The sequence below is a fragment of the Alosa pseudoharengus genome, unplaced genomic scaffold (assembly GCF_046254945.1).
Source record: "Alosa pseudoharengus isolate Yale_2024_CS ecotype anadromous, Long Island Sound unplaced genomic scaffold, YU_APseudo_1.1 YU_APseudo_1.1_scf_12, whole genome shotgun sequence".
Classification (NCBI taxonomy): Eukaryota; Metazoa; Chordata; class Actinopteri; order Clupeiformes; family Clupeidae; genus Alosa; species Alosa pseudoharengus.
The window spans coordinates 26044284-26060821 of NW_027468587.1; the positions used below are offsets into that span (position 1 = coordinate 26044284).

Below are 16538 nucleotides of genomic sequence, written 5' to 3' on the forward strand. Positions count from 1 at the left end.
CGGATCCCACCCCTGATCTCTCTCCCATTCGCTTCCAAAGCCCCCCCCCCCAAAAAAAAAATATATACTTTAAAAAAAGAAAGAAAATCAATTATATAGAAGAACATGAGGCACTTGTGTAGCATATTATTAATGTCACAGGAGATGCCAGTAAAGTTTACCTATGACATTAGTCATGCTTGACTATGGTTCTGATATGGACAGTAAAAGATGCTGTCAACGGAAATTGTGCCTATGTGATGAAATCATATTTGCAGACACTGAATCTAGGAGATAAGGCCAATCGTACAATTTATAAAGTAAACTAGCACTATTTAGAATCCCTTAAAAAAAAAACAGTCCTTTCCTTTTTCACCGTGATGAAAAAATATCCATCCAATGTAGAAATAAAAATGCTTGAGAGATGAAAAGCCATGAGGTCTTAAGAGGCCAACAACTCATAGTGAGTGCTTTTCCGTTGCTTTCAGTACAACTCCTCACACTAGCGCCGCACACCGGCACCAAACTCTTTCATCACCACAGTGTTGATTGTGCTTCAGTTCTATTTTTGTTTGCACCGCTCAAGAAAATCCACTGATTATTGAATGCTTGTCAGTGCTGGCACATAACGACATAACATGACGAACGGCACTTCTGACTTTGTCTGAGTGGCTCTTTGTAGGCGATTACCGACCTAGTAACTCTCTAGTTTCAGGTAGAAACCCCCCTCCCCCCATCCCCCCTCCGGAATTGTAACAGAAAAATCCTATGCTACAGGAATTTTTCTACAGACTGCTGTCGGTGCATTCCCTCTATATTATATTGAAGTTATGTTTATGCTTTGTTGCAAAAGACGCATATTTAGTTAGTTTATTATTGCGCTTCTCAACTGTAGGGGGACCCTGACAGCAAATCTTGTTAAGGGTGCCTTTAATCCAAGTCCTGGTCAGTAAGTCTCTGATTTCGCAGCAAACTTGGTTTAAAATCTTATAAAGGATCTATAAAGGTCCTCTTTCTTTGTGACTTTTGATTCCACAGACTCGTGAACACTTGTCCAAAGCACAACGGGGGCTTGTGGGAGATGGCGTCTCCGAGGTCATGACCAAGCTGAGGGTGACATCCAGCGATGGGACGAGCTACAGTGGTGATCTGCTGGCCATTGTGGACGTGCTGAAGAACATGACGGAGATCTTCAGACGAGTCCAGTACAGTCCCAGCAGCCTGGACATGAGGGTTGGCAGCACTTTTAAGTCACCCATGTCAATCTTTCAGATAGCCTGGGAGATTGGTCCATGAATACTCCCATTTCTTTCTTTCTTTCTTTCTTTCTTTCTTTCTTTCTTTCTTTCTTTCCTTCTTTCTTTCCTTCTTTCTTTATTTCTTTCTTTCTTTCTTTCTTGTCTCTCTCTTTATCACAATACATATTTCAATCTGCCTCTCTCTGACAGAACTTTGTCCAGTCAGTGAGTAACCTGCTAATGGAGGAGAACAGAGACAAATGGGAAGAAGCAGAGTTGGTGAGTGATCTCTCTCTCTCTCTCTCCCTCCCTCTTTCTCTCTTTCTCTCATACACTTATAATTTGGCCATGCAAACACTGATATCTTCTTTCTTTCTCTCTCACTCACATAGCTTGGGCCAAACATCAAGGAGCTTTTCCGTCTAGTGGACGACTTTGTGGATGTCATCAGCTTCAGAATGAAGGACTTCCAGGACACCTACGAGGTCACAGACAACCTAGGTACATCCTGTCCACTTCCTCTCTCTCCTTCAGCAGTCACAGGGTGAAGCAGTATTTAATGACTCCCATCCCCAGGAGAAATGTTACTTTTCTAAAAAGAATATGAAAGTATAGGTCTGCATGATCTGTTCTCCTCAGTATGACCACAGTGTCAGGGTATCACTTCATTATTTCCTCTTTCCACACGCTTTTTTTCACCCTGATCTCTGGCTCCAGTGAATTAACAGGTTATTACCAAAGTGCTGGTCACAGCAGGGTGATATATCGGCTCAAGGCAACCAGGCTAAAATCCAGAACAGTTCCCTAAAAGCCTTCCATCTGTGGCAGTAACAGTAAACGAGAGACTTCCTAGGCTATTCTGAACGATATCTGACTCTTCCTGTCTGTCTCTCTCTCTATCCCTCTCTCTCCCCCTCTCTCTCTCTCTCTCTCTCTCTCTGTGTCTCTGTCTGCCTGTGATCATAGTGCCAAGAAGCTTTTAGTGATGTCAGTGAGGTGCTGTTTGAAGTCCTGTGAATGTGCCCAGGTACTTTCAGGGTGTCTAGGTCTGACTGAAAGGGGGGACTGGGGAGCACATGCTCAAAGACACCCACACAACCTGATTGAACTCTTGAATACTTTTTTATTCTCTCTTGCTTTCTTCCTCTCTCATCCTCCTACACCACGCTTGCCAGCCGCCGTAGAAGATACACACTTACACGCGCATGCCCAAATAACATGCTCACACACACACACACACACACACACACACACACACACACACACACACACACACACACACACACACACACACACACACACACAAACCTGCATACACAAACACACAGTTTTGTTCCCATCGCTGTCCATCACAAACAGACACATGGCAAAGGCATCATAAGAATGTAGTATTACAAGGAGGGGGGAATCAGAAGAAATATTGTGTCAGGATGTGTTGGCTACTATCTGCTTCACACAGCCACACACACACACACACACACACACACACACACACACACACACACACACAGCACAAGGAGTAGAGGGAGATGGAAAAAAAGATGAAGAGTGGTTCAGTGAGAATGATTGGGTGGACTGTAAAGGCACTGACAGAGGATTTCTAGCCGATAAGATCGAACAGTCTCAAAGGAGGCTTTGAAGGAAGGCTGCTATCTGTGATGAATTAGATAAAGTGATATCAGCCCTAAAATAGGGCTCACTGAGAACTGTCCACTGCACTCAGGGCTTGATAACACACTCACTTGTGGTTACCATGGTATTCTTTAGAATTCTCAGCCATAATCTCAAATGTGCAGTCTTGCAGCCCACAGTAACTGTGAATTCTCAGATGGGTGTTTGTCATGTATGGCACGAGAGTTTCCGTCTGCTGTCTTCAGAGCAATAAAAACAGTTGTCCCTTCTCTCTATCTCTGCTAACATCTCAGCTCCGTTCCCTCCCCCCTCCTCTTCCCCATCCTCCTCTTCCTCCTCTTCCCCGCCTATTCCCCCTCCTCTTCTTCCTCCTCTTCCTCTCCTCTTCCCCATCCTCTTCTTCCTCCTCTTCCCCTCCTCTTCCTCCTCCTCTCCCCCTCCTCTTCCCCATCCTCTTCTTCCTCCTCTCCCCCATCATCTTCTTCCTCCTCTTCCCCTCCTCTGCCTCCTCATCTTCCTCCTCCTCTCCCCCCTCCTCTCCCCCCTCCTCTTCCTCCTCCTCTTCCCCCTCCTCTTCCTCCTCCTCTTCCCCCTCCTCTCCCCCCTCCTCTTCCTCCTCCTCTTCCTCCTCCTCTCCCCCCTCCTCTTCCTCCTCCTCTTCCCCCTCCTCTTCCTCCTCCTCTTCCTACTCTTCATTCTCTTCCTCTCCTCCTTCTCCTCTTCTGCCTCATTTTTCTTCTCCTACCCTCTGTTCTTATTTCTCCTACTCTTCCTCCTTCTTCCTCCTTTTCCTCCTTCTCCTCCTCTCCCTCTTCCTCCTCTTCCTCCTCCTCTTCAGTGTTGAGCATCCACAAGCGGCCGGTGTCGGGGACTGCTGACATCAGTTTCCCCATGAAGGGCTGGAGGGGTATGGTGGAGTGGGCACGCAGCTCTGAGGACCGTGTCACCGTATCCAAAGACGTCCTGGCCACTGACAAGTCAGGTGAGGCCGCTCCATCCAATCACAGAGCTTCCCCTCACAGCAACCATAACAGGACTTCCTGTTGCAATCGCCCACAGTGTCTTCCTACCTCTCTTGACCCATCTCTTCCTCTCTGCTGGACATCTCCTCTGTCCTGACTGTAAGGAGACCCTTTTAATAGACATGGGCAGCAAGTCCATACTAAAACAACACTGGCTACCTGCCTCTCCATGCTTACTTCTTTGCCATGCAAAGACCACTGAAAGAGATGAATGATAATGGACATTGAGAGTGGGTGATTAGTGTGATCCCTGTTTCCCTCCCTTTGTCTCTCTCTCTCTCTCTCTCTCTCTCTCTCACTCTCTCACACACAAAAAACACACACACACACAAACACAAGCACACCGGTGTTGTGTGTTCCCTTTTAAATGACATCGCCTGAAGCCTCTGTCCTTTTCCATTCCAGTGAGTCTGACCGTTTGTATCGACAGATAGGCCAGAAAGCATGGCAGAGCGGAGGCATAGCCAGCCCCCGTGGGCAGCCCAGACGCTTACGTGCACACACACAAATACACACTCACACACGCTGTTCCCCCCAGTGCCCATGGGAGCGCAGCTGAAAGCCCAGAGCGTCAGCCGCTGCCTACACAGCTTGGCAATCTCCCCAGCAATCACAGAGCGTAAGCCAGACAGTTTGAGTGTGTGTGTGTGTGTGTGTGTGTGTGTGTGTGTGTGTGTGTGTGTGTGTGTTTGTGTGTCTATGAGCGAGAGTATGTATATGTTGATGGGAAAGCAGATGGGACAATGTGTATATGCATGCATGCAAGTGTGTGTGTGTGTGTGTGTGTGTGTGTGTGTGTGTGTGTGTTTGTGTGTGTGTGTGTGTGTGTGTGTGTGTGTGTGTGTATGCGCGTGTGTGTGTTTGTGCGTGTGCGTGTGTGTGTGTGTGTGTGTGTGTGTGTGTGTGTGTGTGTGTTTCCTGTGTCCTTTTTGTTTTGCCTGAGGCCCTGAGCCTTGTCTTCCTTTGACAGTCCTGCAGTTTAAATTTTTGATGGCTCCTGGAGTTAGCTGTGTTAATCTTTTTGAGCTCCATGCATATTTCTTCCTGGCCCTTGAGCAAATTCAGGCTGCTATGGAAACAGATGATTGTGCTACCATTTGTCTGCTACTCGTGTGTGTGTGTGTGTGTGTGTGTGTGTGCATGTTTGTGTGTGTGTGTGTGTGTGTGTGTGTGTGTGTGTGTGTGTGTGTGTGTGTGTGTATGTGTGTGTGTGTGTGTGTGTGTGTGTGTGTGTGTGTGTGTGTGTGTGTGTGTGTGCGTGCGTGTGTGTGTGTGTGTGTGTGTGTGTGTGTGGCTGCAGGTTTCTTTGTATTCATGTGTGAATGAGAGTATTCTTCACTGTGTGTGGCTTTGCATGTGTGTGTATGTGTGAGTGTGTGTACGTGTGTGAGTTTGCGTTTCTGTGCCTGCATGTGTGTTTAGCGTTTATAGATGGTTGGGTATGTAGGCCAGCACTGCTGTGAGCCACTGGCAGTGGGGGAGGGAGACAGGGTGACCTGTATTTTCTTACTCACCTTAAGCGGCACAAACTTCGGACACCCACACAGACACACCAACACCCCTACACACACACACACACACACACACACACACACACACATATTTACAGAAACAAAAACACGTACACACACAGATACACACATAAACACACATAAAATCCAAACCCACATACACACACATGTGAAGTCATTAGCATTATCCAACACTGGATGGGGGGGGGGGGGGGGTGGGCTGGATAAAAGCAAGCACTTTTAGCACAAACCACGCACTTGTTCACACATTGTGTGGCACGTTCCCTGCCAAAAACAAGGATTACCCCATCTTTTCAATGCAATGTTTTAACAAGTGTGTGTTTGTGTGTTGAATGATCCTTTTTGTTGTTGTGTTTGTGTCTATGTGTTGAACCCATGAAGATGATACATCATCATTTGTGACTGGAATCGTCCTTTACAAAGATCTGGGTAGCATCCTGTCCCTTGGGAGGTGAGAGCTAATTGTTGTTTTTTTTCCTTTCCATCCACCTTTTTTCCCTCTCTTCATCTACAGTATCTTTCACACTCTCTCCTTTCCCTGAATTCTGTCTATCCATTCTTTATCTCTTCTCTCACTATCTGCCCCCCCCCCCCAGTGCTATACTCTGCTTTGTTGCTATGTGAGCAGGTTTCTGTACTATTTACCACTTAAATTGGCCTGCAGTGGCCCCAGTTGAGACTCTCTAAACTAGCTCACTTTTTGAATAAATAATGTATGAACACTGTTAAGTATTTCATGCATGTAAATTAAATTTATTCCACACCTTGTGGACTGTACAGTACGGCCATTTTAAACTTTTATTTGAGCAGCTGTCACAGAGCACAAGGGCCCTTTATCATACTCGAGATGGGGGAGACTTATTACCATAGCAAACATGGAAAACACATGTTTGGAAGTAGCATTCACATGGCAGAGACCCCTCCAATCCTCCCACAGACACCGCTTCAAAATAAAATCTGCATTCATGCATCTGTGAACAGGAGGCTTTTCCCTTCTAGTTCTCATTGTCATTGCTCTCTACCTCTCTCTCTCTCTCTCTCTCTCTCCCTCTCTCTCTCTCTCTCTCTCCCTACTTTGCTCTCTCACATCCTCACATGTTTGATAAGTTGTGAAGAAATGAAGAAATGAGCCGAGTGGTTTGTCGTGGGAGAGCCTGTGCAACCCCAGGCATTTGCATTGCCTGATCACATGGAGAAACACACTGGAGTGGGTGGGGAAGTGGGTGGAATAGCTGTTTAAGGGGGGGGGGGGGGGGACTGTGAAGACAAAAATAGCTCAGATTGACTCTGTGATCTGATCCAATAGTCTGATGGAGGTGCAGGGGGGAGTGATGGAGCTGACAGGGTTTGATGTGAGCTTTAAGACCTGCATGTCTGCCCTTTCCTGCATAGAAACAACACCGTGCTCAATTCCAAGGTGGTCTCCGTGACAATCAAGCCCACGCCAGGTCCCTTATCCACACCCATTGAGATTGAGTTCTCACACGCCTACAATGTGAGTAGTCTTGTTTTCTTATGTAGCAACTAGCAACCACAAAGGCTTACACTATTCTGTGGAATTCCTGTGTGACTTGTGTTATAACCAGGGCTTTGAACCAGATTTATTTTCCAATTGTATGGTTCTGAACAGAAACAGTATTTTAATGTTTCCGGCTTTCGGTTCAACCCTAAAATTGACATTCCTGAACCGGTTAGAAAAAAAAAATAACTTCTTAAACCGGTTAATAACGTTCCGTGTCAGCCATGGGACATACAAATAGGCTGATCATTAGGACTTATATATTTTGTTACTCATACTTAGTTATACTTATATATATTGTTAATCTACATATTTTCCTTAACTCTCTATCTTATCATCAAACATTAAAAAAGCACTATAGGCTACATTATGCGGAATAACTGTAATTCTGACATGCCTACATTTTTTTCAGTATTATACCTGTACATGAATTAAGAGAAGGAAAATTTCTGTCGTGTCGTTTATTGGCAAGGTATTGTCAATGCTAGCTGTCCAGCATTATTTAGCTATATCAAAGTCCTTTTAAGCAAGTCCCTCCACTCGGCGGCCATATAGCAACGTTTTTTGGGCACTCATCGGGCATCCTATTCAGCAGAAATGCGCGTGCGCAAGGCCTCACGACACCAATCTTGCTCCAGCGGCGAGTTCACAACACATGATTGGGAAGATGTCTTCACAACACACCATATGATTGGCTCAATGTATTCACATCACTCCACACGATTGGCTCAATGTATTCACATGTTGACGTTTTGCCGAGGAAGGGGTGGGATATGTGTAGACAACGGCCATACAAACTAACCCCATGCATTTCTATGGAGGGTTTTTTGAGTGCTGTGTCTCCTCATTAGAAAGTCTCTGGCTATATTCTCGTTTGCTTGACCCAGCAGATTTTTACAACAATGCATTGGAAATTCATAGCCTATCTAAATAGATAGAATTCATATTTAAAACCAAACATTTGTAAAATACTTGGTACAATATATACCTCTTATGATTGAGCTTGAGAGACAGGCTACAGCTTGGGATACGATCTTGATTAGGCTACTTGTTGGTGGCAAGCTTCTCTATTACATTTATCCCGATGATGAAATGATGGGAAGTGAACCTCACCAAGTCATATTGCACAGAAATCTTGTCAAAGAACGAAAAAATAACAGTATTAACCGGTTACCATTATTTAAACGATTCTGTTCCGGAACATAAAATGTTCTGTTCCTAGCAAAACATCAAAAGGTTTGTTTTCGTTCTGTGAACTTCAAAGGTTTGGTTATAACTGACTACTGTGTGATTAACCACATCCAGTTTTGTGGTGGTTGTTTTGGACAGGACATACAAACATTGATAGTAGTTACTTGACAAATATGTTTTTGCGATATGTATATTGATATATATATATATACTACATATATTTTGCATGTAGGCCTATTCATACATTCACATCATCACATTGCACCAGATGATAGCTACATACTTGACAGCTACTTAGTCAAGTTTGAGACGTCAGACCCTGAACTCATCTGTGTCCTTTGTTTTCTCCTACAGAGCACCACGAACCAGACCTGTATTGCCTGGGACGAGAGTGACAGGTGAGGCTGGCGTCTTCTCTCAGTCTGTCTGGTGACTACTTTCAGTCTATCTGTTGTGGGTACACACAGTCATCTTTAGGCATTCATTTCAGGCCTCCACGCCAGGCCTCCACAGGGTGAGGCAACTCCTGAGGAAACAGCATTGTTTTTCAAGGGTTGTTTATCTTGATGAGACACAAGTTGACAGGCTGTGACGGAAGGAGGTGTGTGTGTGTGTGTGTGTGTGTGTGTGTGTGTGTGTGTGTGTGTGTGTGTGTGTGTGTGTGTTGTAAAGACAGTGATGCCAATGTGAGTATGCTATCCCTTGTTTTGACGCTGATGGAGCGAGTGGGAAATTACAAATCTCTCTGTCTTTCTCTCTCTCTCTCTCTCTCTCTCTCTCTTGCTTTCTGTATCTCTCTTATATTGTAGCATGAAGAATAAAGAAGGGGAGAGAAAGCATGGGATGGACAGCTCTAGGAATGTGGGTAGAGTGATAGAGAAAAATAGAGAGAGAGAGAAAGACCAAAAGAATAAAGAAACCAAAAAAACTATGTTTTTGGAGTTTTAGGACCTTTTAGAAACATGTAGGCCCACTGCGCAGTCACGCTTCAGACTGTCTTTGCCATGTGTGTTTTTCTCTGGGCCCCTAGGGCCCCTCATCAGGTCTCTCTGACCTTTACGCCTTAAACTCAGATGCAAAGAGAAACAGAAGGATTCAGACGGGGGAGTAAGAAAGACTGAAGAGCATCTTGTGCCTATTACTCATTGGAGTGTAGGTGGGACATTTGCATTTAGATGGGTGCATTCGCTTCTTTCAGTCAAGAAAATACAAAAAAAAAATACAGCCCAATGCTCTGCATTTTACTGTGCTTAAGGGGGAACAGAGAAGTTCACCGAGGGACAAAACCCGAAGGAGGGAGTCAAACGAGGAGTCAGAGAAAAGTAGGAGCCAGAAAACAGACACATGAAGGAGTTGTTGGAAAGTCAAAAGAAAGTTGTTCTAATGACAGTAGAGTGAGTGAGAGAAAGAGAGAGAGAGAGAGATTGGACGAGGACACAGAAATGTAATCTAGCTGTACATGGATGGGAGGAGACAAGGGGGAGTGGTGGGCATGTTCTAAGCAAAATTAAAATCCATCTTGGACAGCAGATATGATTAATGAGTTAATATTTGGGGTAGAAATTGGAATCTTAGGAGGCGTCCTTGTCAGAGAGCGTCGGCTTGATAACAACTGAGGTGTGTGTGTGTTTGTGTGTGTGAGTGTGTGTATGTGTGTGTGTATGTGTATGTGTCTCTCTGTGTGTGTGTGTGTGTGTGTGTGTGTGTGTGTGTGTGTGTGTGTGTGTGTGTGTGTGTGTGTGTGTGTATGTGAGAGAAAGAGAGAGAGAGAGGGAGAGAGAGTGTGTGTGTGTTGAGTGTATGAGTGAATTTCCCCAAAGGCATTTTCACTCAGCAATCTGTTGGTGTTTGTGAGAGCTACAACAACAGCTACTCATCCTACTCCTTTGACAGATACACAGTTAATTATAATAATCATTCATTATTAACTAATGCTTACAGTGTCCTAATGCCTACAGTGTCCTGTGTCCTTTTGTCCTTACCATTATTATTCACATTTAGGTTGTATTGCCAGTTTTCTGGGATGGGATTTCCCCTTTTCGGCTCATACAGACTTGGCTCACTCCATCCGACTCAATGTTCTCACAGTCAGGGCTGCTGGACTGCTACACAAATGATCCAATTACACAGTGGCGAGCCTGTCTGTATGTTTGCGTGGCCGATGAGAGGCCTAATCGTATCATCCACAGAGTCTGTACGGTGGCTTCTCTATTGGATTTGGGTGAGGATGATGTGCTAACGTTAGCTCTGCAGGGAACAGGGCCCTCCGGGGCTACAAGCGCCCGATCACGCTAATGCTACCTCCCATTTTAGCTCCCTGTGGCCCCCGAGGCATACTGTGAGTCTATTGCACTGTGAGTAACCCTGCGCGTTAGCACTGCAGCGCAACAGTGCACTGTAGGTAACCTTGCCAATGCTGCCATCGGGCCCCAGTGCACTATGGGTAACCTGATGAGCCAAAGCCATCCTGTGTCAGTGGTGAGGGAAGAGATGGAAGAGTTTTTTTTCCCCCATCCAGCTTGCCAAGAGCTGGTCTTGGTCCTGATGTTATAACAGCTGAGGCACACTAGGCAGAGTTTTAGAAACGACTGTGAAAAAGATTGCAAGGCGATACAGGATTGATTTATGAACTGCAAGGCAGATTTATGAGGATATTTGCATATTTTGATATTTGTCTACACATTGTACATTTACCGTGGAGACAACATGACATTTGTTGGTGGTTTGATTGTTTCATTTAAACACAAATCATTTACATTACATTACATTACATTACATTACATTTGGCTGACACATTTTTAGCCAAAGCGACTTACAACATGGTAACAATTTTAAGTTTTAAAGCGATTCTCAACAATTTTAGGACAATTTAAAGAACAGTTTAGAAACAGTAGAGTACAGTAAGAATAAGTGCATCGGTGAGTGCTGTTACGTCTCAGTTCAAGACGGCTGGTGAGTGCTAGGACCAGCAAGACTTGTTGTGAGTGGTGCTATGAGAGGAGATGTTCTCTAAAGAGCTGGGTGTTCAGGAGTTTTTTGAAAATGGAGAAGGATGTCCCTGCCCTTGTAGGAACTGGCAGTGTGTTCCACCAGCGAGGAAATCATAAATGTGATGCTGCTTAATCTTAATTTAAGTATGTTAAGGTCCTGTGTAGGCCTACTCTATAAAATATATTTTTGCCAGTCATTTACCATATGCCTATGACAGAATATTCAGAGTTGTTTTGGGGTACACACACACACACATGTACACATGTAGTCAACTGCATCTTTAAACATTGAGAAAAGAGCAGGAGGTCATACAGTATCTCAGGTCAAACACGGGTTGTCTGAGGCTGAGGGGACAGTGAAAATAAGGTGTTTCTGATTTGTCTTCTGTTTACCTGTAAGCCCACTTACCTGCTTACAAACGGGAAGGGAGTGGCACTTAGAGACTTTAGGAAGTGTTTTAAGACAGATGACCATATATCTCCAGTGTACAAAACTGAGCAAAACCACTATATTTCCTTTCATTCGGAGCCCTGTAGATGACTTTGGGGAAGTCTACTGATGTTGGAAACAGCTTTGTTTTCCAAAAATATCTCACAACGTGTGAGTCTTATTATCGTGTTATTATTGCATTATTGGGTCCTATTAGAAAAAAATATATAGGGTATAAATATAATGTTTTTTGATTGCCTATAGGCATTATTATTATTATTATTATTATTATTATTATTATTATTATTATTATTATTAACAACCGCAACAATAATAATAATAATAATAATAATAATAATAATAATAATAATAATAATAATTGTCCATTTTTCTGTTTGGGCATTTTTCTCTATTCAGTTACATTGTAATAACCTAGCTGTGTAGAAGCCTGAGGTGCTGGCTGCATCAGCTCGTCCGAACATCCCCATTTTTTGTGTGTCTAATTTCTGGTGTTTCAGCTCGCATGCAGCGGGTAGAGTAAAACGGATTAAGGAAAATAGCCGATTTAACATCGGGGATTTTAGTGCGCTTTTCCTCCGTTTCCGTTCACCGCATCTTTCTCTCTCCGCAGCTCCTCACTCCTCGGCTCCTGGTCTACCCGAAGCTGCAGAGCTGTGTCTGTCAACTCGTTCCGTACTAAATGCGTGTGTGACAGACTGTCCACCTTCGCCATTTTAGCACGGCTCAATCCCGATATGGTAAGTCTGCCACCTTCTTCGTGCTGTTTTGTGTTTGGGTGTCTCTGAGTGGACGTGTTTGCTCTCTTGTGTGTGAACCAAGCTAGCGGTTTTGCAACATAGGCGTCATTGTCATTCTGTATCAACAGATCCTTCCAAGGCACGCTCCCTCCCTCTCGCGACATAGCCTACCAGTGCTATACTGACAAGCGTGCGATTTTATTTGATTGAGGGTAAAGGAAAAGGCACCTTAGAATTCCATACGTGAGAAAGAAACCGTTGATTTTATTTTAATAGGAAGACACATCGAAAATGAGGTGTTCATTGATGTGTAGCCTACACACAGGGAAGGTAGACGTTGCTACTCGTCATATGCATTTGCTTAGCATACATTAGTTGGGTAAAGGAGGTTGTTGGTGACGAAATGAATTATGTGATGAAAATAAAATCAGTCTGACATTATAATTTCGGTCAGCTAGTTAGCCTACACTAGCCTTTTCTTAGTAGAAAGTGTAGTGGTGAATGCATGGTTAAAATCAGTATGCTTAGGCTACAGTTTGTGCTCTATTTCTTTTCAAATAAATGCGTTGGAATTGATTTCCTGTAGCACTGGCAGTCTATGTGAATGCAGTTTCAATGTGTCCATCTTTTGTCATATCAAGCAGCATGCACTTGGCTATAGCTGCCATTCCCCTCTGCCTGTGTCCGTATGTTTTCCAATTCTCTGAGCACCCCAGTCTTTAAAGATTGCAAACACAATAGGGAGAGTGTTTGAGTTTAAATGGTCAAATCTGGTCTCATTTGACTCAGATGGAAGCAAAAGACCTTGCCCTTGTGTTGCATTTTCATTCAGTACGATTAGTTATTATTAGACTGGAAACTGCCTCAGAAGAGGTTTGTTCACTAGTTGCCCTGGAAACAGCCTGGCCAGGGGAGGCCCTTCTTAAAGCTAGAAGACTCTGTAACAGTGTCTTTGTGCTGCTTGGCCCACATACAGGACACAGAGCCAAGGAAATGGAGATTTAGGTTAGGATTGAATGTAAGCAAAAAAAACCTCCCCTGCGGAAGCAAGGAATATTTTTTTTCACCCCGTTTAAGCTTTCCTTGCCATTGCAGTGGATCAAAGACAGCACTTAAGAGCACTCCAGCGATTGCCTCAGTCTGGGAGAGAGAAAAAAAAACATATACCTGCATAATGGTGTGGAAGAGGAAAGAAAACACAACCTCACAGACGCACACAAACACACACACACACACACACACACCAGCGTCTGTCCACAAATGTTTGTGTTTTGATGTAGCTCAGTCAAATGAATTTCTGACTTCCTGATAGTTGGATTGCTGTTAAGGGTTTTAGCCAGTCTGACTGGATCTGTGCAGCTGCCCTTAGTCCTAGAATCATGACACTAAGCTGCTGCAGGCCTTCCATAGGTGTGTGTGTGTGTGTGTGTGTGTGTGTGTGTGTGTGTATGTGGCCTGTCTGTGTGTACGTGTGAGACATGGATGCTAGGCCTGCATGCCGATGCCAGCCCTCTCCCATTGTGCGTGCTGGCCCTACCTGGGGCAGATGGCATGCGATTTGGTGAGTGTCACAGTTTGTGGTTTATGTGCCTTGCGGGAAGCATATTGTGGCGATTTCATTCCCTTCTTGCTGCCAGGAAGAGAGAGGAGGGGGAGGGGTGCCGGCTCCTCCTCTTCCGCTCCTGAAGAGTCGAGGAGGGGCTGGCTCGGGGAGGAGAGTCGAAGGCCTCCGAGAGTCCGCTGGTTGAGCTGCTAATTATTCCTGCGGCAGCCACTTGCCGTCGCACAAATTGTCTGAGTTCCTTTCTGTCTGCATCTCCCTTCTCCACCTACTGCCTTGGAATAACAAAAAGCAGAGAGAGCCGAATCCTGCTCTTCAGTCCTAGTCTCACACATTTTTCTAGTCTGTGCATTCATCCAAACCCTCTTGTCTCCCGTTCCCCCTCACTGGCTATAGAATGTATAGCCTACCCTGACTACTCTCTCTCTCACACGCACACACACACACACACACACACACACATTACCGCCCAGTCTAACTTCCTGTCTTTGTTGTCATCCCACATGTCTGCATCTTTCCTTGTCTTTATCTGTCTTCTACTCTTACTCATTACCTTCGCACTCAGACTCCCCCCCACCCTTTTGCTGTGTACAGCACAGTTTGGCTGCAGCCTTCGGAGAGCACACACACACAATCTCCATGTGTTGTTTTCCCTGCGGTTGTTATGGACTGCTAGCCTGGCTAACATCAGACCACATCTCATTGAGATGGGGTCTGGGAACTACACATTCATTTTCTCGTATTTGAAAAATGGTTTACGAATGCCCAGAGCCGTCTATTGGGCGCTACGAATGTCTATCAAATGCATCTGTACGTAGCTCATAACCGCTTCAGTGTGTCGTCATCGTCTTGCTGTCCCCCCTCCGTTCTGTGATTGTTTCCTTCGTTGAGGTGAAAATGAAGTCCATGGAATCCAGGCTGCCTAGCAGCGTGAATAAAATCACGCGCAAGGCAGCATGGAAAAACCCAGGCTAATGGACTGCACTCTACAGAACAGATTCTACCACTGTGGCACCATGGGTAGAATATCTACTGTAGGGTGTCAACACACATTATAGTTTCGGGAGGCACACATGGGGTTAAATTGCAAAGGATTGCTGAGGACTGATTGGTGTTTAGTGTCACCAGGAACACAGTCCCAGAGGAAGTGCTCTTCAAGGTCACAGTGGCATTTCCCATAATGACAGCTGATGACTGGAAGGGGCGGTGTAGCATCCACCAGACAGCATGCTCAGAACAGGGTCTCAGACATCCTGCTTGACATGACAGCAAAGTGCTCGCTAAGAACAGTCATTTCCACTCAGAATCAAACTTCTGTCCAGGGCAGGGCTGGAGGTGAAATGCCTGGACACACCTGCCGAACTGGTTAGATTTCCACATCAGCCCATTACCTTGCACTCAACGGCTCCATTTTGTCCCCTCTCTGAGGAAAAGTACAAGACATGCTTTTAATACCTATAGCTTTTGATGTTCATATGAATTTAATTCCTTTTAATTCATTTGACCTCAACTATGAATGTGAAGTACATACTTCAATGTTGTGTGGAAATAAGCCTGGGTTGGCTAATGGCTAGCTTTCAGTGTGTAGTAGCCATGATATCTGCTATGCCTCTGTGTGAAGAGTCATCGTTTTAATTAAGCCCATAGAAGCGTCCACACTGCTGGACCCCTGGGCTTTGTTGCTGGTGTGTAAAGCCATTATCATGACGATATGAGTGAGTGTGATGCTTAAAAGCTAACCACACACTACTGCAAACACAAATACAAATACACACACAGGGTATGTGTTTCATAACCTCTTAGCACGTTTTCAAGTAGAGCAGTAGGTCACAGAAGCAATGAGGATAACAGCCTACTGCTGGCCATGCTGCATCATGTTGTTAGCAATTATGCCGCAAGTAAGCCATGAAAACCTTGATGAATTTAAGTATCCCTTATCCACCCACCCAAAAAGCACACATACACACACGGATGTGTACACATGCACTATCTCTGTCTCTCTTTCTCTCTCACACACACACACACAGACACACACACACGCACACACAGAGTCCTTCACGGCAATTTTTTCATTAGATTAGAGACCTTTCGTCACAGTAAGTCCTCTCTCTCTCTCTCTTCCCATATCTAAGTGTCTATCTATCTAAACGGCAGTTTGTACTATTCGTTGTTATGGAGGAAGGGGGCATTGGTGTCCGCTCATGACCCATCCCTGGCCCAGAGGCTGTAAAAGTTTGACCGTCTCTGCAGGGCTGTGGCGAAGGCGGAGGCTGTCGTCCCTGCACACCCATGATCTTGTTTCTGTGGGGAGGAGTGACTGCAGTGCAGATTAACTAGAGCCATTTAATTAACTCTGAGCCAGCGCACACATCAAGCCGCAAGAAGGAAAAAAATGGGCCATAAACTCAGCCAATTATGCTAACCCCCTTTGCATGTAGAGAGGGGCATGGGCGTTTGTGTGTGTGTGTGTGTGTGTGTGTGTGTGTGTGTGTGTGTGTTTAAGGAATTCCTGGCCATCACTCTGGTCCCATCTGAGGAGACAGACAGCCTGGAGGTTGTGTGTGTGTGTGTGTCTGTGTGCGCGCGTGTGTGTTAATGTCTGATTTGATGTGTGCATGGATGTGCTAATTTCTGTGCAAAGACAGGGAAAGAAACTTCACCCACAGAACTCAAGCTATGTTATGTA

At 44.9% G+C, this 16538-nt stretch overlaps 1 protein-coding gene across 1 annotated transcript in view; it reads left to right on the plus strand.

Annotated features, from left to right (window-relative positions):
• The window catches only part of adgrb1a (adhesion G protein-coupled receptor B1a), a 62492-nt gene that overhangs the window by 26381 nt on the left and 19573 nt on the right, over positions 1-16538 (plus strand). Inside the window, exons 9-16 of the mRNA XM_076281265.1 lie at positions 1018-1212; positions 1428-1496; positions 1610-1718; positions 3688-3831; positions 5785-5854; positions 6796-6898; positions 8468-8511; positions 12165-12291. Coding sequence (XP_076137380.1) covers positions 1018-1212; positions 1428-1496; positions 1610-1718; positions 3688-3831; positions 5785-5854; positions 6796-6898; positions 8468-8511; positions 12165-12291 — 861 coding nt within the window. The remainder of the gene's footprint in view (positions 1-1017; positions 1213-1427; positions 1497-1609; positions 1719-3687; positions 3832-5784; positions 5855-6795; positions 6899-8467; positions 8512-12164; positions 12292-16538) is intronic.